The 23,385-nt window shown below is 38.7% G+C and overlaps 1 protein-coding gene across 1 annotated transcript in view; it reads right to left on the reverse strand.

Moving 5' to 3' along the window:
* Positions 1–520: 520 nt before the first annotated feature.
* ccdc172 (coiled-coil domain containing 172) overlaps positions 521–23,385 on the reverse strand; it is a 47,990-nt gene continuing 25,125 nt past the window's right edge. The window contains exons 2-3 of the mRNA XM_087999258.1: positions 16,607–16,772; positions 521–627 (exon numbers count right to left, since the gene is read on the reverse strand). Of these exons, the coding sequence (XP_087855384.1) occupies positions 521–627; positions 16,607–16,772 (273 nt within the window). The remainder of the gene's footprint in view (positions 628–16,606; positions 16,773–23,385) is intronic.

Here is a 23,385-nt window from a genome sequence, read left to right on the forward strand (position 1 = left end):
AGTGCACCAGTGATGAAGGGAAGGAATGTGAGAGATACAGGTCAGCATGCTGATCAAGCAGGCTGCATTTTCTTGAATGGTGTGGAGTTTCTCGAACATTGTTGAAGATCCAGGCAGTGCACAGCAGCTCATCATTCTCCTCTGATTTGTTGTTGCTGGAAAGGCTTGAGGGAATCAGGTGAGTCACTTTTTGCAGAATACTCATTCTTTTTCAATTTTGTGGATTCCAAAAGTTTCAATGACATTTGTCAAATGCACAGAACATCTGACAGTATTGTGATTTTGTCACTTTCAGTGACTGCACACTTAAGAAGGCCTACCACTATTTTCTGAAAGGAAACTAGATATACTTATTCTTTTCAAAATCAGAATGATAATTCAAAATACATTTAAAACAACTGTTATTTGTTGCAAGAAATAGGAACTTCTTATACCACTGAGACAATGTCCAAATTTTTTTTAAAAAATGCCTTAAGCAGGAAAAGAACTAAAAACAAAATGCAATTAAGCCTAAATTTGGTTACCGTAAAAACTCAGGGTCTGTTTGTGGTTTTTGACAAATTTTTACTTTTTCTTCTTCCAAAGCCTTTGTGTTAAAAATAACTGTAGTCAGTTCATCTTCAATACCTGAAAAATAATGATGGTAATTCTACCTTCACAAAGAACACAGTAATCTACCAGTCAGAAATAATCCATATACAATAACTCAATATTCCCTGCAGAAATCCTGAAGTCGAAGAGAAAGGAATTCAGTGCTCACTGTGCATTTGAGTGTAACAGATAGTGCTGTGCAAATTCAAACAGGAGGCAGCAGTACCTTATTTCAAACTTAACCAAGACCCAATTGTGGGTGGCACGGTGGCACAGTGGTTAGCACTGCTGCCTCACAGCACCAGAGACCCGGGGTTCAATTCCCGCCTCAGGCGACTGACTGTGTGGAGTTTGTACTTTCTCCCCGTGTCTGCGTGGGTTTCCTCCGGGTGCTCCGGTTTCCTCCCGCAGGCCAGGTGAATTTGCCATGCTAAATTGCCCGTAGTGTTAGGTAAGGGGTAAATGTAGGGATATGGGTGGGTTGCGCTTCGGCGGGTCGGTGTGGACTTGTTGGGCCGAAGGGCCTGTTTCCACACTGTTATGTAATCTAATCTAATCCAAAATCAATTAAAACTGATCACATCTGTTAAAGTTAAACTCCATAATGTCCTGGTCTTTCATAATTTTTGTTAGCTTCATTTATAAATTAAACCGATTAAATCACAATTACTCTAGCTGAGGTTAAATCTGAACTTTTCTGGACTTTTACTGTGCACCCCCATCTCTTATAATTGGGGATTATGTTATTATATTCAAATTTATGCTGACTGATTTAAAATAGCTCAATGATATCTCAATCATATACCTGCTGACACTTAATTATTTGCTTTATTATCTCTTCAATCTTTGACAATCCCCGAACAAGCACTTCGCTATAATGGAATGGTGTCACTGCTTTTTGTTATTCATTCATGGGTTGTAGGGTCACTGACTGGTTCAACGTTTATCGCCCCTGTCTCATTGCCCTTGAGAAGATAATGGCAAGTTGTCTTTTTGAACCACTGAAGTCCATTTGGTGTGGGTATCCGCACAATGCTATTGGGAAGCAGTTCCAGGATTTTGACCCAACAACTGAAGGAACGGCAATACATTTCCAAGTCAGGATGATGGCTTTCCCACGTAACTGCTGCCCTTCCTCCTAGATGGTAGTGGCCATTAGTATGCAAGATACTCTCCAAGGAGATGAATTTCTGTAGTGCACCTTGTAGATGATAGCATTGCCGTTACTCAATAATAACAGTGCAGAGAAGTTTGTGGAAGTGGTGTGAATCAAGGAGGTTGCTTTGTCTTGGATGGTGTCCAGTTTCCTAAGTATTGAGGAGTATTCCATCACACTCCTTACTTCTGCCTTATAATGGCGACAGGAGGTGAATCACTAGTTGCAAGAATCCAAGCCATTGACCTACTCCATATTTATCTGATTAGTTCAGTCTAACTTGTAGTCAATGGCAAGCCCCAGGATGTTAATAGGGAGTGAGAAGCTGCCAGATTTTCTTGTATATCTCTTGCAATATTCCATTAGGAAAAGGCACTTGCATGAGCAACCCTTATCCTCACCAATTCATAGTCTTTTGATGTTATCTTATGTCACACAGCCCAACATGTACAAGATGCAATGCAGCAACTCAAAAAGGCTTCTTAGAAATGCCACTTCCTTCTATTGTCTAAAAGAGCAGCAGCACAAGAAATGAGGGAACACCATCACTTAAAGTTTCCATCTAAGTCATGGATGATCCTGATTTAGAAATATATAGTTCATTACATGTTGCTCTGTGATTCTCCCCATCCTATTTATCACAAAAATTGAAAGTAAAAATACATTTAATATAGTAACAAAAACAGAAGTAGCTGGAAAAGCTCAGCAGGTCTAGCAGATTCTGTAAGGAGAAATCAAATTTGGACGCACAGTGGCTAGCACTGTTGCCTCATAGTGCAGGGACCTGGGTTTGATTCCAGCTTTGGGTAACTGTCGATGTGGAGTTTGCACATTCTCCCAGTGTCTGTGTGGGTTTCCTCCAGATGCTCTGGTTTCCTCCCACAATCCAAAGATGTGCAGGTTAGGTGAATTGGCCATGCTAAATTGCCCATAGTGTTCAGGGATGTGAAGATTGGCTGCATTTGTCAGGGGTAAATATAGGATAATAGGGTAGGGGAATGGGTCTGGGTTGGTGTGGACTTGTTGGGCCAAATGGCATGTTTTCACACTGTAGGGATTTTATTCAAAGTTAACGTTTTGAGTCTGGTGACTCTTCCTCAGAACATTTAATATACTGCTCTTCACCACCTCAGGACATTTTAAAACTTTGTTGTCAATATATTTTTTTGAAAGAACAGTCACTATTGCTATACAGGAAAAAAGCAGCCAATTTATGCAAAGGAGTCTCCCACAAACAGCAATTTGATAATGATCTGTTAATGACAACCTTTTGTGTGTTAATCAAAGAACAATGATCAGCCAGAATGTCAGGAATAACTCAATGGCCCTTTTACGGAACGGGATATTTTACGCATGCACTTCCAACCTTCTTACACAAATTTTCTCATAATTGATTCTTCCTACGTGCTCCCCAGCCATACACATTTCTGAAATTACCTGTCCTTTTTGTAGACACACAGAACACAATTAACAAGATCTTAACATTTTTTAAAGAATCCACTTCACACTTTTTAGTCTTAACTAGTATTTTTTCTTTTCTCTCCCTTCCTTTTCCAAGGTACTTTCAGTCCAACGCTTCACTGCTGCAACTAATTATTTTGTTTCAATTACCAGCTCAACCAGTAACAATTATTTTTAACTTTTAACCTTTACACAGCCTATTTTGTAACCTCAATTCTTACTTACAACTGTTACAATTTCGAGTCCCAAACTCCGTCCTGTCTACCCACTCCTCATCAAAACACCAAACTCAGCCTAACCACTTCAGTCCAGGTGTAATCCACTGCAGACATCCTTTGTTCCAGCAGCCCTGCCACCCCTTGCCCCCACCCCCACTCCCTGAGTCCCCCCTTCCTCTCCCACACCTCTCCACCTCATCACTCCTTATTACATTGAGACAGGAAAAGAAATAATCTGTCACCCCTCTTAGTACCCCAAAAATGCACTGTTCATCTTCCCATTTTAAGCCTCAGATTATGTAAAATAGTATGTCTGTCATATGTGCAGCCAAACCACGCCAAGAGCTTAATGTGGTAGGTTTGCTGCCACCATAATCTTTCCTGGTAGGAATATACAGGCCTGCTTGGTCCAGTGTGGTCAAGAAAAAAACACTTACTGGTCTAACCAGAAGAGCTGTTGTATTGAACAAGAATTAATTTATTTTATGTTGAGTTTAGGGTCACACTGACACAATAGACATGGTTACAGAGAGTATGAGCTGTTGTTCTGCCAATGTCTATGTGACATCATTAGAATGAGCGTGGTTCTTATGACACTCAGCAGCATTAAACCTTTTTAGATCCCTTCAGACCCATAAAAAGTCTCAAACATTACTTCCTGTCTACCCTATTATCTGAGTTACTGTGAACACTATGGGAAATTTATATCTATATATGGCAGTCAGGTAATTTCTGAGCACACATGTTAATTAGAATTTATAATTCACCATAGATCATAGCTGATAATATTAGGCAGGAGATCAATAACCTTGAAATTTTCTCTGAAGTTGATGAATTTCTTCTTTTAATTCATTTTTCTGTTTTTCGAGAGCATTCAAATGAACATTTTTTTGTTCAAGACATTTCATTTCTAGAATCACAAAACACACAAAAATAAAAATAATAACATGTTGCAGTTTTATTTTAATAGGTGTTGTCTTTTGGCCTGAATTTAACAACATCAATAATAATTCATTAAAGTTCCAAGATTTTAAATTATCAACATGAATCTGCTGAGCTAAACGCCATTTTCTAGGAATTATGTGCCACTTTCAGCAATGTGTTTACTGATGTTGTAGCCCCAGTTGATGTTATTACTGGACAAGTCAGATCCCAGAATGAAACTTATACAAAGGAAATAAAAAGATATAAACCAAACTATCCAAATATAATACAGTTATAAATATTTCAAAACACATGGTAAAACAAAGTTCCATCTACTCTCCAATGCCATCACTTCACAGGGAATCAAAATTGAGAAAATTCAAACTTGTAGGTTTGACATAACAGTTTCGTCTTAATTCCAGGCCCATAAGCTGTGAAGTGTCTCCCTTAATCATTCACCAACTGAGTTCAAGCTTCCAGTCTTTTAATAAACTGCAGAGTTTTAATGAAACAATCTTGGTCTGGAAGTTTCGGAAACTACACCCTTTCACTGAAATAACTTATTTCCTTAACTGCTCTGATCAATCTTTTTTGGAGAAATCATACTTGCTTCTGACCCCAGTAAAGTTTCCTTTGAACTGCTCAAAAGCCTTTGAATTTAAAAAAAATCTTGCTCATCTTACCTTCCTTTAATATTGCTTAATATTTTTCAGGTGGTGTCCATTTTCTCATTAGTACGTCACTGGAGGTCAGTCAGCTCAGTTGCTGGATATGTTTTTTGTGATGCAAAATGATACCAACAGCATGGGTTCAATTCCTGCACTAGTTGAGGATACCATGAAGGGCTCTCCTTCTCAACTTTTTCCCCTTGCCTTAGGTGTGAAAACTTTCAGTTTAAGCCAGCATCAGTCTCTAATGAGAGAGCAACTCTATTTAAGAAAGACGGTAAGGACTAGCGCAGGGAATTGTAGACTGGTGAGCCTTATGTAGATAGTGGACAAGTTATTGGAGGGAGTCCTAAGCGGCAGGATTTACAAATATTTGGAAAAGCAAGGACTGATTAGGGATGGTCAACATGGTTTTGTGCATACATGAACTTGATTGAGGTTTTTGAAGAAGTAACAAAGAGGATTGACGAGGGCAGAGCAGTGGACGTGATCTATATGTACTTCAATAAGGCTTTGGACAAGGTTCCCCATGGGAAACTGGTGAGCAAGGTTAAATCTCATGGAATACAGGGAGAATTAGCCATTTGGATACAGAACCGGCTCAAAGATAGAAGACCTTTGATAGAGGGTGGTGATAGAGGGTTGTTTTTCAGACTGGACTCCTATGACCAGTGGAGTGCCACAAGGATCAGTGCTTGGTCCATGACTTTTCATCATTTATATAAATGGTTTGGATGTGAACATAGGAGGTATAGTTAGTAAGTTTGCAGATGACACTGAATTAGATGTGTAGTGGACAGCGAAGAAGATTACTTCAGATTACAATAGGATCTTGATCAGATAGGCCAAAAGGCTGAGGAGTGGCAGATGGAATTTAATTTAGATAAATGTGAAGTGCTGCATTTGAGGAAAGCAAATCAGAGCAGACCTATGATAAGGTCCTGGGCGGCACAGTGGCTCAGTGGTTAGCACTGCTGCCTCACAGCAACAGGGTCCCAGGTTCGATTCCAGCTTCGGGGCGACCGTCTGTGTGGAGTTTGCACATTCTCCCTGTTGCTGCGTGGGATTCCTCTGGGTGCTCCGGTTTCCTCCCACAATCCAAAGATGTGCAGGTCAGGTGAATTGGCCATGCTAAATTGCTCACAGTGTTAGGTGCATTAGTCAGAAATGGGTCTGTGTGGGTTACTCTTCGGAGAGTTGGTGTGGACTGGTTGGGCCGAAGGGCCTGTTTCCACACTGTAGGAAATCTAATCTAATCAAGGTCCCGAGGGAGTGTTGCTGAACAAAGAGTGCAGGCTCATAGCTCCTTGAAAATAAAGTCGCAGGTAGATAGGATAGTGAAGAAGGCTTTTGGTATGCTTTCCTTTATTGGTTTGAGTATAGGAGTTGGGAGGTCATGTTGTGGCTGTACAGGATGTTGGTTAGGCCACTTTTGGAATATTATGTGCAATTCTGATCTTCTTCCTATCGGAAGGATGTTGTGAAACCTGAATAGGTTCAGAAGATTTACAAGGATGTTGCCAAGTTTGGAGGATTTGAGCCGTAGGAAGACACTGATTAGGCTGGAACTGTTTTCCCTGGAGCGTCGGATGCTGAGGTATGATCTTATAGAGGTGTATAAAATCATGAGGGGCATGGATAGGGTAAATAGGGTAAGTCTTTTCCATGTTGTGGAGGAGTCCAGAACTGGAGGGCATAGGTTCAGAATTAGAGGGGAAAAATATAAAAGAGACCTAAGGGGCAGCTTTTTAATACACAGGGTGGTGCATGTATGGAATGAGAGGAAGTGGTAGAGGCTGGTACAATTGCAACATTTAAAAGGCATCTGAATGGTTATACAAAAAGGAAGGGTTTAGGGATATGGGCCAAGCGCTGGCAAATGAGACTAGATTAGGTTGGGATACCTGGTCAGCATGGATGAGTTGGATTGCTGTATATCTCTATGACTCTACATGTAGATAGAGTTCAATTTAAATAAAATGTGAGGTGCTGCATTTGGAAAGGCAAATCAGGGCAGGACTTATACACATAGTGGTAAGGTCCTGGGAGAGCGTTGCTTAACAAAGAGACCTTGGATTGCAGATTCATAGTTCCTTGAAAGTGGAGTCACAGGTAGATAGGATAATGAAGGCGGTGTTTGGTATGCTTTCCTTTATTGGTGAGAGCATAGAGTATAAGAGTTGGGAGGTCATATGGCGGCTCAACAGGACATTGGTTGGCCACTTTTGGAATATTGTGTACAATTCTGGTCTCCCTCCTATCGGATATGGGTCAAGTGCTGGCAAATGTGACTAGATTAGTTTAGGATATCTGGTCGGCGTGGACGAGTTGGACCAAAGGGTCTGTTTCCATGCTGTACATCTCTACAACTCGATATGTGAAGATATCTTCATGACTGTTAACTCTCTGTTTGCCCTCAAAGATTTCAAATAATTTCACTGCAATGTCTTCTATTCAAACAAAGCGCTTAGAATCATTCAAAGGCATTTTAAACATCCCTGCAATAAACTTCACCACAACATCAGTATTTTATGCCCTGCACCTCCACTTACCCACTTCTTTTAAAGAGATACAAATCATTTTTAAATTCAATGAACACAATCCCAACAAGAACTCTCATTTGTCATGATAATCCTAATGGACAGATCAGATCCCAAAATGAAATCTGGGTTGATAGATCATATTTTTATTTTATTAATGCATCAAACATTTACTGAAACATAAATATACAAGGCTGCTAATTGGGTTTAAATAATATAACAGTCACCCATTACAAAAAACCCTAAAATAAACGAAGATATCAAAAATACAACACTGTGGAGATATTTAAAAACAAGTAAGAAAACTCACCAACACTACAATTTACAGTTAATCAAAATCCAGATTTTTCTTCCCTTTCAAATCAGTAGGTTTGACTTAAATGTTCTCAACTCTAGTCTTATGAGCTGTAAAGCTCAGTCTCTTGAGCACTCATCCAACTAACTTCTTTGATCTTTCAATAATCTGCAGAATTCTCACAAAATACTCTCAGAAAGTTTCACAAACTGCACATTTTCACTGAAATAACTTTATTTCCTTAACTGCTTTGAACAATCTGTGTATCCAGGAGAGACTATACTTGTGTCTGATCTTAGTCAGATGTACTTTGAACTATGCAAAAGTTTTAAAACTAATTCTTTTTTTATATTAGCTTCTGCTAAGCTAATGGCTTAACATTTTCTTTCCCTTGTCAGAAACCCCACAGTAAATGTAAACTTCCATTAAAATTCCAGGTGCACATATTGGTTTAAAATCATGATTCCAAAAAGACTGACTTAGCTAATTTTAAAATGCTTTCACAAAAATAGACCAACACTGAAACAACTACAGAGTGAGAATCCTGTCACCAAGTTAACTTTTATTTACTTGTGCACAGTACACTGGCTGTGGCTAGTCAGTTTCGAGTCAGTCCCTAAAATGAGGAGATTCTAAGTCTCCTTGTTATATTTTTTTCTCTTCCTTTCTTTTCTTTTCATCCTTTCCCTGAACTGAGGCGACTCGAAATCTCACGGTTATATTTCTTATTTTTAATTCCCCACACTACCGCCTAACAGCAGTAGTGTTTATATTTGTCTCCTGGTTATGTTTTTTCTCTTTTTCTTTCTCCAGCACCCATGTTGTGTTGGCAGGTGTGAGACACAGTGAAAGACAACAGGTGTACAAATCTTTATTCGATTTCCACCACCTGTCTCCTGGTTATATATATTTTTTTTCCCCAGCACCCATGGTGTGTGTGTGCAGGTGTGATACATAGTGGTCTCTTGGTTATTTTTTCTCTCTCTCTTTTTCTGGAGTAGGAGCCTCTCCTGTTTATTTTTTTAAAATTTAACCCCCACACTACCAGTCTCCTGGTTATATTTTTTTTCTTTTCTTTTTCTTTTTTTCTTTTCTCTTTTTTTCATTAACCCCCACACTACCACCTAAGTGCAGTAGTGCTTATTTTTTCCCCAGCACCCATGGTGTGTGTGTGTGTGTGTGTGCAGGCGTGATCTCCTGTTTATATTTTCTTTTTTCTTTTTTTAAATTTTTTTTATTTAACCCCCACACTACCACCTAAGTTCGGTAGTGCTTATTTTTCCCCCAGCACCCATGGTGTGTGTGTGCAGGTGTGAGACACAGTAAAAGACAACAGGTGTACAAATCTTTATTCGATTTCTACCACCTGTCTCCTGGTTATATATATTTTTTCTTTTTTTTCTTTTTATTTTCTTTTTCCCCAGCACCCATGGTGTGTGTGTGCAAGTGTGATACACAGTGGTCTCCTGGTTATATATTTTTTCTCTTTTTCTGGAGGAGGAGCCTCTCCTGTTTTTTTTTTTTTAAATTTAACCCCCACACTACCGGTCTCCTGTTTATATTTTTTTTCTTTTTTTTTTACTGTGATTGTCATAGATTCAAGAAAAATAGGAAAAAGTTCCATGTGCTTTTACTTCTCCTTTCCCCATAAATCCTGCACAAAAGGAGAAATCCTCTCCAGGTGAGGAAGCTGGATTTTTTTTTTCACTCACAATAGGCAAACACCCGGGTGGCCAGTGACAAACACTGCCCTTAACTTTTGGTTATTTCTTTTTTTTCTTTCTTTTTTAACCCCCACACTACCCCCTAAGTTCGGTAGTGCTTATTTTTCCCCCAGCACCCATGGTGTGTGTGTGCAGGTGTGAGACACAGTGAAAGACAACAGGTGTACAAATCTTTATTCGATTTCTACCACCTGTCTCCTGGTTATATATATTTTTTTCTTTTTTTTCTTTTTATTTTCTTTTTCCCCAGCACCCATGGTGTGTGTGCAAGTGTGATACACAGTGGTCTCCTGGTTATATATTTTTTCTCTTTTTAAGGAGGAGGAGCCTCTCCTGTTTATTTTTTTTTAAATTTAACCCCCACACTACCGGTCTCCTGTTTATATTGGTCAGCCAGAGCTTTCCTGATTGGCCCAGGTTAACAATCCCAATCAAGGATTTTGTAGTCAACAAATCCAGCTCGTTCCAATCACTACAAATACCAATGCTTTTGGTTTGAAATCCAAACTTTAAAAAATACATATGTAAATCACATACTCTTCACCACCCAGGAATCAAATAGGTTGTGCCCACAGTCCAAGAGCTCAAGGGCTATCAGTTCCAAACATTTATATTGCCCAGAGAAAAATAATAAGCCCATTCACGTATAGCTCAACAGAAAAAAATCAAAGCTTCAAGGCACAGAAGGAAGCCATTTGAGCTAACAAGCTGGTTTCTAGCCAAATCCTACTTTTCAGATTCTGATCAGTAGTCCTGTAGGTTTTGACATTTCAAGTTCAAATCTAAGTCCTTATTTAAATGCAACAAGAATTTTACCCCTCTAGGTTCCAGATTCCATTTGTCTGACAACATCCCTTAACTTCCTGCTAGTCCTTTTGCTAATATCTTAGTCCTTAGTTAATAATCACTCATTTTAGGGAAATAAATCATTCTTATTCACTTTATCTAGACTTATCAGTTTATGATACTTTACTTAAATATCTCCTCAGCTTCTCTAAACATCTTCCAAAGTTCCAAAGAAAAGAACTCCTCACTACCCAATAGTTTCTCATAGCTAAATTCTCCTTTCCTATTTATAATGCCCACCAAAATCCACCACTGTAGTGCAGTCACATCCTTCTTGTAATGTGGTAATAACATGTGGTAATGTGCATACTACTCAATTGGAGGCCCAACTAGTCTTTCTACATGATTCAAATCTAATAAAGGAAGCTACTGAAAACAAAAAATGCTGAAAATCACAGCAAGTCAGGCAGTATTCATAGAGGGAGAGCAAGCTAACGTTTCGAGCTGGATGACTTTATGTCAGCTCTGATGAAAAGTCATCCAGACTTGAAACATTAGCTTGCTCTCTCTGTCCACGAATGCTGCCTGACCCACTGTGATTTTCTGCATTTTTTGTTTTCAGTAGCTTCCTTTATTAAGTTTGAATCATGTAGATTCCTCATCATCGACAGCACAATTTTTATATCACCTGTAATTCTTAACAATGCCACATACATTTAAGTCTAAATCGCTGATATATATGTGTCACAAAAGCAAGGGACTAAGTACTCAGCCCTACAAAAGCCAATCAGATGCAGCCTTCTGGTTACCTTATGTTATATGAGAAGTTTGACACTGACACCTCACAAATAAGTGCTTATTTTATCTATATTAGGAAGAATAATGATCCAATGCTGACTCCTGGTGCACAATATTATTTATGATGAAGAAAGTAAGTGATTTACCATTGGGTGACTTAATTCTTGAGAAGGGTAGAGGCACCTTATTTGAGGATGAGAAAGAACTTTGATTTAGAAAACCACTTTCATAGCTAAATGTTTACAAATTACCAGTAAATCATACAACACTGAAACAGTGATAGGACATACTGGCATCACAACAGTTAGGTGTCTTTTTTGAGAAGCAAACTTACATAATGTACATTGCAAGGTTAATTTGAATGGATTCTATATCAATCATATATTCTTTTTAAATCAACCCATAATAATAACACAGCTTTTGGCGTATTCTTTTGGCAGCAAGGAACCCATGAAACACCCACTGCCCATGAGCCCACTGTTTTACTGTGCAAACTTGATCCAACCTGAGGTGAATGGTGAAATCACCAGCTAAGCAGTCATTTGTTAAAATATAATAAATTAGCCAATTCAACTCATTAACAGACCAATTGAGCTGAATTTCCACTACCCACACCATAGTATGATTGGCCTGGGCAGGTGAGTGGTAGGAAAAGTATTCCATTTTTTAAATCTCATTGATTAGAAGGTGGGAAGAAATTGACGTACCCTCTGATGGATTATGGGGTGCCCTGTGTGCATCAGGAGATAAGATGAAAAAGCCCCTCCTTAACCTCATGAAAACTACCCAGAGTGCTAAGCAGTATACTCACTCCATAAAATTTAGCTCCAAGCTTTTACTTATCCAGGCTGTTCTGAAAGTTCATTTAAGGGATTGTAAAAATGTTATTACAGGAAAGTGGTTGATAACTACATTAAAAAAAATCTAATTCAATTGCAAATGAATGAAACTGAATGTGGTTCCCATAAAAAAACATTTACCGACACATCTTCAACAGGGATTGGGTTGCAGACTTTTTAGAGTGCAAAGTGGTCCTTTAGCCCATCATGCTGGCACTAGTCATTAAACATCCATCTATTGAGGTGACCAATAGCAATTAATCCATTTTGTAGCAGGGTGAGATGCATAATGGTTGTAATGATGTTGTTTTGAGAAATTTTAGCCAAATGATAGGAAAAACATTGAATGTAAGCTTCCTAAGGTATGATCAAATGAGGAGCCAAGTCTCTAATTGTTTGGGGTGCACTCAGGCAAAGTGCAAGCATTTTTTCCAAGGATACTTTCAGGTCAGGTAGCAACTCTTTCTTTCTCAAGGTAGGAGGATCAGCAGGGTCTTTTCCATAGATATAACCAACTGAACTGCTGACTCTTTCTCTCTTAATAGCAGTGGGATAAGATGGGATTTGTAGAGAGAAAAAAAACATTAAAGATAAGTAGAAACCTACAACAAAATAACCCTGGCTGGAGAGACTGGTGAGAAGGGTACCTGCATTTATGGCAGACAGGGCATGGACAGCATTGGCAAAAGAAGACAATATGCATGGAGGGGGCAGGTAACACTGGGGAAAAGCAGGGGATAATGTGAGGGAAGACATGGCATAATAGTTTGGATTGGAAGATGGGAATGGGATATCTTGGAGGGATGTGTAGTGATTGTAATGAGATCAGCTAGGTGAACCTCGTAGAATATGAGTTCCCTGATTGGTGCTTTTAATCTGTTTATATCAGATTATGACAGATATAAACAGGAGTGACAGAAGTTCTGTTCATTCTGAGAGCTGGCTCTGAGGAAGCTGAATCAGTGTAAAGGACTCTTCATGTATAAATAAAGGCTGACTTGGTGACTGGATAGCAGCCTCAGTGGAGTTATTTCAATCGTGATGAAAGAAGAGCATACTGCTGAAGAAGTTCACATGCAACAGTCATCTTTGAGTCGGATAAGCATTTCTGGCATCAAGGCTTTATTTGGGTTGCTTGACTCAGTCGATTTTGCGTTTGTGGGGAGTTTAAACAAATGGTGAACTGCTTTTTGCAGCTGGTTAAATATCTGATCCCTTTCATAGAAGATTTATATGCACAGCGGCAGAGGTGCTGTCCTTCATGAAGCTGGACAAGAGACACACTTACTTGCAACTGCAGTTAGATGAGGATTCCCAGAAGTATGCTGCAATTAATAACCATAAGAGTGTGTACCAATATACAAGACTGCGATTTTGGGGCATCACCAGCCTGTGCAATTTTTCAGAGGATAATGGAAGACATTTTACAAGGTCTACCCAGATCAGCATGATATGCTAATAACAGTAAAGACGAATAAGGGACACTAGGAGAACTTGGATGTTTCTCCCAGGTGGAAATACGCCTTGGAAGGGAAAACTGTGTGTTCCGGGTACCCAAGTGATCTGCTTGGGCTACAGAGTTGACAAGACTGGATTACACATATTGAAAGTTAAAGTGAGAGCAATCAAAAGCTGCCCCAGCTTCCACGTCTGTACCAAAGCTCAGGTGTTCCCTTGCACTGGTGAATATTACAGAAAGTTCATATATATAACCTGTCACCATCCTGACACCTTTGCAGCAACTCTTCAAAAAAGGTTCAGTCTTGGAAATGGTAGCTTTCAAGGAAGTGAAGAAACAGCTCTAAGGTATTGGCACACTATGAACCCAAGAAAGATCTGGTATTTACATATCATCCGCTCCATACAATATTGGAGTATTATTAGCTCATTAGCCCAATGGAAAGCAACACCCAATAGCGTATGCATTCAGAGCTTTGGCTAATGCAGAAAGTAAATATGCCCAAATAGAGAAGGGAGGTTTGGTTGTAATATTTGGAGTAAGGAAGTTCCACCAATACATTTATGGATTTATATTTGTAATAATAATGGACACAAACCTCTAGACTGATAGATCTATATAAATTGGACAAGGCAGTGTCAATTACAGCTTCAGGCCGAATTTAGCAGAGGGTCCACATACTAAACGAGTATAATTACAAATTGGAATACTATCCAAGAGGTCTAGTAGCAAATAAAGATGTATAGATTTATCTCCTGCTGACAGGTAGGCCATCAATGGTACTGCCATGGAACAGTCCATAATGGTTTTAAATTTTCTGGACACCCTTCCAGTTTCCGCTGACAGTATCAGACTTGGACACAGAAAGATCCGGTTCTGGCAAAATTAAAACAGCTGATGGTGGTGCAGGAAACCAAAGGACCATCACAGCCAAAATTTTGGATCCGGAGAGACCAAAGCACAGTAAAGGATGGCATATTGTTATGGGGAACAAGAGCAATTTTCTGCAGCAAAGATTGACGCCAGATACTGGCTGAACTCCACCAGCATCTTCCAGGGGTTTCTAAAATGAAGATGTTGGAAAGAAGTAATGTTTGATGGCTAGGATTGGATGCACACATAGCCATGTTGTTGGGGCAGTGCCCAGAATACCAACAAGGACATAAATTATCACTAGTAGCTCCCCCACATGCTGGATAAACCCTGGACTCAGTTACACATCGACCACACAGGTTCCTCCGTGCGTTCAATGTGCTGAGTCATTGTGGATGCCCATTAAAAGTGCTTAGAGTTCATTCATCAAATCCAGGGACAACGACAGAAAAAACTGTGTGCCTCTTACGCAATACAGGAATTCCTGAAAGTGTTGGTTACTTGTCACTTGTTGTTTACTGTCAGGGAATTTGAGTATTTCCTAAAGTCAAATGGTATTTGTCATATAAGGACAGCTCCATACTATCCATCAACCAATGGTCTGGCAGAAAGAGCAATCCAAACTTTGAAGGCAGGTTTAAAGAAACAGCCTATACCTTCACTAGATACCAAACTGCCCCAATTCCTATTTGATTACAGGACAACCACTGATGCAAATACAGGGATACCAGCAGAGCTACCTATGGGAAGACTCCACTCCAGGTCAAATCTGATCATCCTGGGGGGGGGAATGGCATCAGGAACGCCGATGTAGGCCACAATTCTCTGCGAAGCAAGAGAGAGAGAGTTTACTTCAGGTGACAAAGTGTGGTGTATGAACCACAGGAATAGCCCTGCATAGGTAACATGTATGGTTGATGCCAGGTCACGTCCAGTGCTGTATTAAGTTCGGTGAGGTGTGACAGTCCTGAACAAGCACATGGACTGTATGAATGTTGCAAATGGTGTGGGAGCAAATTGTGCCTGGCTTCTCGACTACTTTTCCGAATGTTCCGGAACCATGGATTTTCCCTCTCTGTCAAGCATTGAAGTTTCCTTGAAATTTGAGATAGACATGAGGGATGTTGCCGCTTCGATGCCTTTGCCCCCTGAAGAAGAGAATTAATTTCTTCCAAGATGTTCAGAGCACAAGAGACGAGTTACTGTGCATTACACACTGCCTGTATCAGATACAGAATTAGAGGAACCTGAGCTGGTGCAAAATGCCCCTGCAGTAGCTACAAAAACAAAACAGCCTATGTCCTTGGATTCAGAGGGAGAGGGATGAAGTGATTTTAATGAGGTCAGCCAGGCAGACCTCATAGAATGTGAGTTTCCTGATTGAGATTGTTAATCTGGTCCAATTAGAAGCCCTACCTGACAGATATAAACAGGAGTGTCAGAGGTTCTGTTCACTCTGAGAGTTAGCTCTGAGGAAGCTGAATCTGTGTCAAGGACTCACCATGTGCAAATACTGGCCTCTGTGGAGATACTTCAGGATGGAATAATGTATGCAGATGACAGGAGAAACAGAACGTGCAAGAGGATGGGAATGACATGGGAGGCATGAAATGAATGGCATGGATATTTCATAAGAGAGCTGGACTGTGGAGGAAGGAATAGCATGAGAATGTAATTTAAAGGAGAATTATTGCAGTAATGCAACTAAATTAATCACAGAAGTTTTATAGATCACTGCTAGTACAAAGAGAACCTGCACTGATATGTTGAATTTCACAACACTTAACAGGTCAAAAGCACACTCCACATAGCAATTGTAAAATGGTAAATTAAGCAATGGACCTGGAAATGATCAGATGTGTAATGTTTGTTAATTCATCAGTAAGCTAGCTACAATAAGCATATCTGCAGCTGGCATCAGTTTCTAATGTAATTTCATGGAATTCAGTTGTAAATATCAAGTAGAATAACATAGAGTCACAGAGATGTACAGGATGGAAACAGACCCTTCGGTCCAACCCATCCATGCCGACCAGATATCCCAACCCAATCTACTCCCACCTGCCAGCACCCGGCCCATATCTCTCCAAACCCTTCCTACTCATATACCCATCCAAATGCCTCTTAAATGTTGCAATTGTACCAGCCTCCACCACTTCCTCTGGCATCTCATAATATTTAATAAACTTCCAAATTGTCATCTAAGGAATATTAATGTAAAATCTATTTCATAAATTGAACTCAATATTATAAAAATATAAGAAACTTACTAACCATTTTTCAGGTGTGTAGCTTCTGTATCCAAATCAAATACTTTTGATTTTGCTTTGCTTTCAATTGTAATGATTCTGTTACTTAGTAAGTCGTATTCAGTATTGAATTCTGAAATCTCTTGAACAAATTTTTCCCTTTCCTCAACAATTTTCTTTTTCTTCTCCTCCTACACAAGAGAAAACGTGAAGCCAGAAACTTTTAAGAAAGAAGAATAACAATTTACCACTATCGCCAATTCATCATGATTTTACTGATTTTAAATAACTGTTTTGCTGTGCAAGATTCTTGGAATAAAATGGGAGATAATTATTTTTCTTTGCTATGCTCTTCTGTTCTTCCCAAGTATTAAAATAACAGTTCAAAATCAAAAGTACTGAAAATACTGTTCTGGACTTCAGGCAATGCAACTCATAATTTAAATATTGAAATTTCATTAATCAACTTCAAGCACATTTTGCACCATATAGCCACAATTATTATTTTATTGGAATAATTCTCCATCTGTCTAAATACTCTAATATATGTAACATTTTGACAGAGAAATTAACATGCTCCCACCTGCTTTTTGATTATATGCTTGGAGGCATAGAAGACCTCAAAAAGGTGACACCCTTTGATTCTCACCCCAACCAAATCAGCCAATACCTTGACCCCAATATATAACTTAATTTGACAATTTAGTGGAGAGCAAAATTTCACGTAATATTCTGCAGGAATGAACATGCATTGTATCAATGTTTTCATATTGAAAATTAATTTCCTGACATCACAATACATGGCTCCTCTGAAGTACTTGATGTCTAAATACAAAATTACAAAGGGACAAGAAAACATTACCACTGGTTTCCCTCAAAACCATATGTTAAGTAATAGAAAAATTGATTTGTACTTTAGGAGGCAGCAAAGTAATGACTGGAGGGAAATTTGCTAATGAAAACATCAACATTGTGGTCACAACTAGAGCTTTTAATTAATAATGGACTTTGTGAACTGAATCCTACAATAATCAATTAAATATGATGGAATATTTTTGCTGATCCCCAGACTAAATTTGAGTATTGCTGAGAAAAGACACATTTTTGTAGCTTTTTAAAAATCTCATCTGTACAATTTGCAAGATTACCATTTTAAAGGGAAAACCAACATTTATACTGCATAAGTATGTTGCTTGTTTGGCAAATGGATGCTTTGGGTAGACTTGCTACTATGAAGAATGCCCTAGCCATGTTGATTGACAGTTAGCTGTCAAGCTTTGTTTCCATTTTAAAACTAATAGAATGACTCCTGTTAAAGGGATTGCTCTGAGATCTGAACCTATTTTGACAAAATATGTGTTTTATCACAATATACATATTCTGTTCTACCAAGTGGCTAGATTATAAATTGATAACCCAGCATGGACAGATCAAGCAAAGAATTCACACCACCTAGTAAAACTCCTAATATTTGAACGTTAACTCCCTATAATTAGTTTATGGACAAAATCCGAAATTGCTTTCCACATTATACAATATCCTCTTGCTTTATAAGCTACAACTAAGTTCCTTTCCCTGCATATTTTAATACATTATACACACGGAGATGGAGTCTCATTAAGGTCTGAGGTCTGTAGGAAAATGAGGCATTACATCAGACCATGCAATATTTAATTTGGGAAATTTATTGTACTATTAAAGGGGTGTTGATAGTGAATGTCAGAATAATACATCATGATTGTCAGTCTAAACTTATTAAGTGCTAACGTTATTTCCACATTATTAATTAGAATTAATTACAAAATACCAAACTGTGAGCAACTAATAGAAGTAAGTGAGGCAACCTGTACTTCAACATGACAAAATTCTTGGAAGCACATTACTATTATCCAACTGATTTTCCATAATATGCATCATTATCCTACAACAGATATAGCTACCACATCTAAAGCTCAATTTCCTAGAATACAGGAATGATGTTGATACATACCTCAGATAAGTTCAGTGATTGGAGGGATGCTACAACTAATGAACGTGCAGAAAAAGCTTCCAGCAAGTTGAAATACAGTTAATGTTCACTAGAAAAAATGAGATGAAAGAGTGGGGGCCAACAGAGCAGAGTAGTATAACTTTTAGCAGGACCAGAAGTAACTTTTCCAGCAGAAAACAACCATCTACTCAAGTAAGACTTCTGACAGTGCAAGTGCAAGCTATAGCTTACATAGATTACACAGTGCAGCAAAGACCACCGTATAGTCTCAGGACAGAGCTAGAAGAAGTCTTTGCGCTCATAAAGTTTAGGGCTGCCATTAAACTTGAGGATAAATGAATAATAATTTGAGCATAAAATGAATTAAATAGAGTGGCTGTGGAGTTTATTCTTAAGTACCAGATAAGGGGTGAACAGCTTTGTAATTGTAGGAAAATAGTTTGCATAGGCTTCTCCCTTACCATAAAAAACAATCTTGAAAATACTTTTAGGTCTTTTAGCCAAATACTCATAGAAATACAGATGAATTGACAGAAAAGCCACATTTCTGTGGGGTAATGCTTTTGTGAGAGAAATATTTCTGAAATCGCCCAAAGAGGAACAAAATGCAAAGGGAAAGCTATGAAAACTAAACAATGTACCTATGGCCTGAATGATACTTCTGTGGTTTGGTATTTTTGCTGAGATCTGTTTTATTGAGAATAGTTTGTGTTCAACTAAAAGCAGATCTGTCAACATTTTATTGATAACAGAAAGGGAAACTTTAAGGTATTTTCAGGATTCATGTTAATGATTTCTTGTAGAATAGAATTTGAGAAATGTTATTAATTTGATTATAATGATTGTTAGATTTGAGGGTTATGATGAATATCTAATTTTGTAGTCCATATGTATTTAATTAAGGCTTTGTTTTTAATTTTGGGAATTGAATTTTTTGAATATAAGGTGAGGAAAACTGGGTTTGAGAAGCTACTAACCCCCTATGATAATTACAATAATTAAAATTAATACACAGAACATGAATGTCACTGGCTAAGCCAGCATTTATTGCCCAACTGCAATTTCTGTGGAGAAGATCACGGTAAGCTGCCTACTTGAATCTTTGTGGTCTATTAATGTCTAACAAACTTAACAAATTGATTAACCAATGTCTTTATTTCAGGGTATGAGCATATATATGTATATATAGAGAACACAAGTTATGTCTGACAAATTTAATTGAGTTCTTTGACGAGGTGACACAGGTAGTAGATGAGAGTAGTACTGTAGAGGCGGCACATGGCTCGGTGGTCAGCACTGCTACCTCACGGCACCAAGGTTCAATTCCAGCCCTGGGCGATTGTCTGTGTGGACTTTGCACAATCTCCCTGTGTCTGTGTGGGTTTCCTCCGGGTGCTCTGGTTTCTTCTCACAGTCCAAAGATGTGCAGGTTAGGTAAATTGGCCATGCTAAATTGCCCATAGTGTTCAGGCATGTGTAGGTTAGGTGTATTAGGGGTAAATATGGGATACTAGGGTAGGGGAATGGGTCTGGGTGGGTTACTCTTCGGAGGGTTGGTTTGGATTTGTTAGGCTGAAGGGCCTGTTTCCACACTGTATAGATTATAAGGTACCTTTTTAGAAATCATTTGACATGGTGTCACATGGCAGATTGGTTAGTAAATTATAAACATTTGGGATTGATGGATCCATGGCAGCGTGGATTAGAAGTTAGCTAAAAGATAGGAAACAGAGGGAAGGTATAGATGGACATTTCTCAGATTGGAGATGATTTGGAAGTAGGGTTCCCCAGGAATTAGTGTTGGGACATATGCTTTTTCTGATTTATATAAATCTTGTGAAGATGGGTGTTGAAAGCAAAATTGTGAAATTTGCAGGTAATACCAAGCTAGGGAGAAAAGTGAATTTTAAGTGAATTTTAAGTGACTTTAGAGGGATATTGACAAGTTGGTCAAATGGGCAGACATCTGCCAAATGAATTTCAATGCAGAGAAATATGCGGTAATGCATTTTGGTAGCAGAAACACAGAGAAACAAATAGACTCAATTGTACAACTCTGAAGGGTTTACAGGAGTAAAGAGACCTCAGGGTTCAGGTGACGATTCTCTAAAGGTGGCCAAGCAAGTTGTTAAGAAGGCAAATGGGATCCTTGAGTTTATAAATAAAGGCACAGAGTATAAAAGTAAGGAGGTAATGTAATGTCTCTTTCAATCATTGGTCTAACCACATTTGGAGTATTTTGTTCAGTTCTGTGTACTTCATATAAGGAAGAATATTAAAGCCCTGGTGAGAGTTCACAGAAGCTTTACCAGAATGATACGGAAACGAAGGATATGAGATACATAGAAAGATTAGAGAAATTGGGATTATTCTCCTTGGAGGCGACCTTACTGAGGTATTCAAAATTATGAACAATTTTGACAGGGTAAAGGACGATACTCTTATTAGCCAGGCTGCAGCATAGAGAGAGACAAGGGGGTCTGTTGGAGACATGCTCCTGAAAATGAGATGTTAGCCAGAAGGCTGCAGAGATGCAGAGGTACCAGTCACTGACAGGGGCTAGGAATGCTCAGTATATAAAAAAAAACTGCTGACTAGCAAGAGAAATCAGCTTGTGAATGGAAAATGACCGGAGTCCAGGTACTGCTTGGTACCACCATATTCTTCAGAAAAAAGTAAGAAAGACGAGGTAATGCAGAAGCCTTATTTGGACAAAGGGCAATGAGGTAATGCTACCTAGCTCCTTTGTCTGGAGCCAATAACGTACAGACAAATGATTAACAGATGAGCCACAGCCAACGGGGAAAAGACTCCACGACTCGAGAAAGATAAAGAAAGAGGATAAAAGAAGACCCTCTAGGCATATAGGCAGCAACAACCCTGGAAACTGATCCTCATAGCAGTAAAACCTTATGTCAGGGATGTGGAGAGAGACCAGTGTGTGGCCAACACAGCCCTCCTCAGCAGCAGCAAAACAATTATCCAGATTGGGTATTATTCTTTGAGTTCTCTGACTGCTTAGGGAGTGTCAGGAGACTCGAGTGGGTATATAAATAGGTTTTTAATTCAGTTTGTGGTAAAATATATAAGGTCTAGTTTGTAAGAGAACACATAAGAGATAAGTGCATGGTTTACTATATTAATTAAGTAACTTGTGAAGTTATAAGAATTGACTCTTCTCCTCTCTGCACACACCAGCAGCTGCAGCTGGCATTTGCTGAACTCAAGACAGCAGCTAGTGGTTACCGGGCTCAAACAACACAGTGTTTCCACAAGTTGATACATCAGTAATTAGGGGTCACAATTTCAAGATTGTCAGTAAGAGAGCTAAGACTGAGATGAGGAAAATCTTCTTTACTCAGAGTTGTTAGGATTTGGAAAAGTGGCAGAAGTAGATCCCATAGGAGGTTTCAAAAGAGAGCTGATACACATTTCGGTGATGAAGTTAGAGGGCTATGGGGGTAGGGCTGAAGAGTGAAACTAGCTAGATCAGTAAAGACATGGTGGATTGAAAGATCTCTTTCTGTACTGTAAAATTCTATGATTCTATGAGTCTTACTGTAACACTGGAGTGGAAGGTGCTAAGTGTGAAAAATCAATAAACTCTATCTGTGAAGAAAGCTGTGTAGGTTTCTTTCTTGTGAATTGGCTTAGATGCAGCCTGAAAGTTTTAGCAGAGTATGGTTATCTAAAGGTGAAGTTTGGAAACTAACAAGGGAATCATTTCAGTGCTGAACAACATGGGTATTGATGTGCTAGGTGGAAAAAAAACATGAGTTTAGAAAAATGAGATTCCTATTATCAAGAAAAAGAAGTCTAATTTTGTACTCAAAATTTAAATAGCAAGATGAGAATCTCAATAAAAACTAGCGAGTGGTATATTTGTATGCATTAACATCTCATTGTTACCTAATCTCACCTCAATTATAAACAATTTGCTATGTTGCCAAGGAATGGTGAAAACCTAGACGGTAACAATTCCTGATACAAAACTTTAAGCAGGTTCCTGCTGGCTCCAGCTCACTCCTTGGTACTATGGACCTCCAAATTGACCAGCATTTCTTAACTTCACAGGGTACAATTTATAGGCAGCAAAGACATATTCTATAGCATGATTGAGAACTATATTAAATGTATCAGACATGCCTGGTTTGTCACAAAAACTAATGTGGTAAAGGGTATTAGCAAACTCTTTTAAACAAGATAACTAAATGAATCTCAGCTTTTGTGATACCAGATGGAGTTATCAGTACAAAATATGGAATGAAAAATACACCAGTAACATTTCAATAGTTGACCAATTGAAGAACATTTTAACTTTGCTGTTTACATAAACGATTTGGTTGTTTTTAGCCAAACCTGGGAAGATCATCTCCACAATTCAACTAAACTGTTTGATCAGCTACAGTAACTTGTGAAGTTATAAGAATTGACTCTTCTCCTCTCTGCACACACCAGCAGCTGCAGCTGGTAATTGCTGGACTCAGACAGCAGCAAATGGTTGCCGGGCTCCCGAAAGGTAATCTGGTTATAAATTAGTGTAAGAGTGAATTTGACAAGACCAAGGCAATTTATTTGGGCCATGTTGTTGGAGAAGCCAGGGTGCATTTACAAAAGCAAACGTGCAGACTATTTTGAAATTCCCTGTGCCTAAGCCAAAACTTGAAATATTACACCACACTGGCATGAGTGGTTTCTTTCTCAAGTTTGTTCTGAACTTTAGCACTGGTTTAACACCTTTAACAAATTTGTTGAAAAAAAGGCAGAAAATTTGAATAGGTGCAACACTGTCAAATTGTCTTGAAAAATTTAAA

Source organism: Chiloscyllium plagiosum, unplaced genomic scaffold (genome assembly GCF_037043375.1).
Source record: "Chiloscyllium plagiosum isolate Xiang-an unplaced genomic scaffold, Cpla_swu_hap1 HiC_scaffold_22, whole genome shotgun sequence".
NCBI lineage: Eukaryota > Metazoa > Chordata > Chondrichthyes > Orectolobiformes > Hemiscylliidae > Chiloscyllium > Chiloscyllium plagiosum.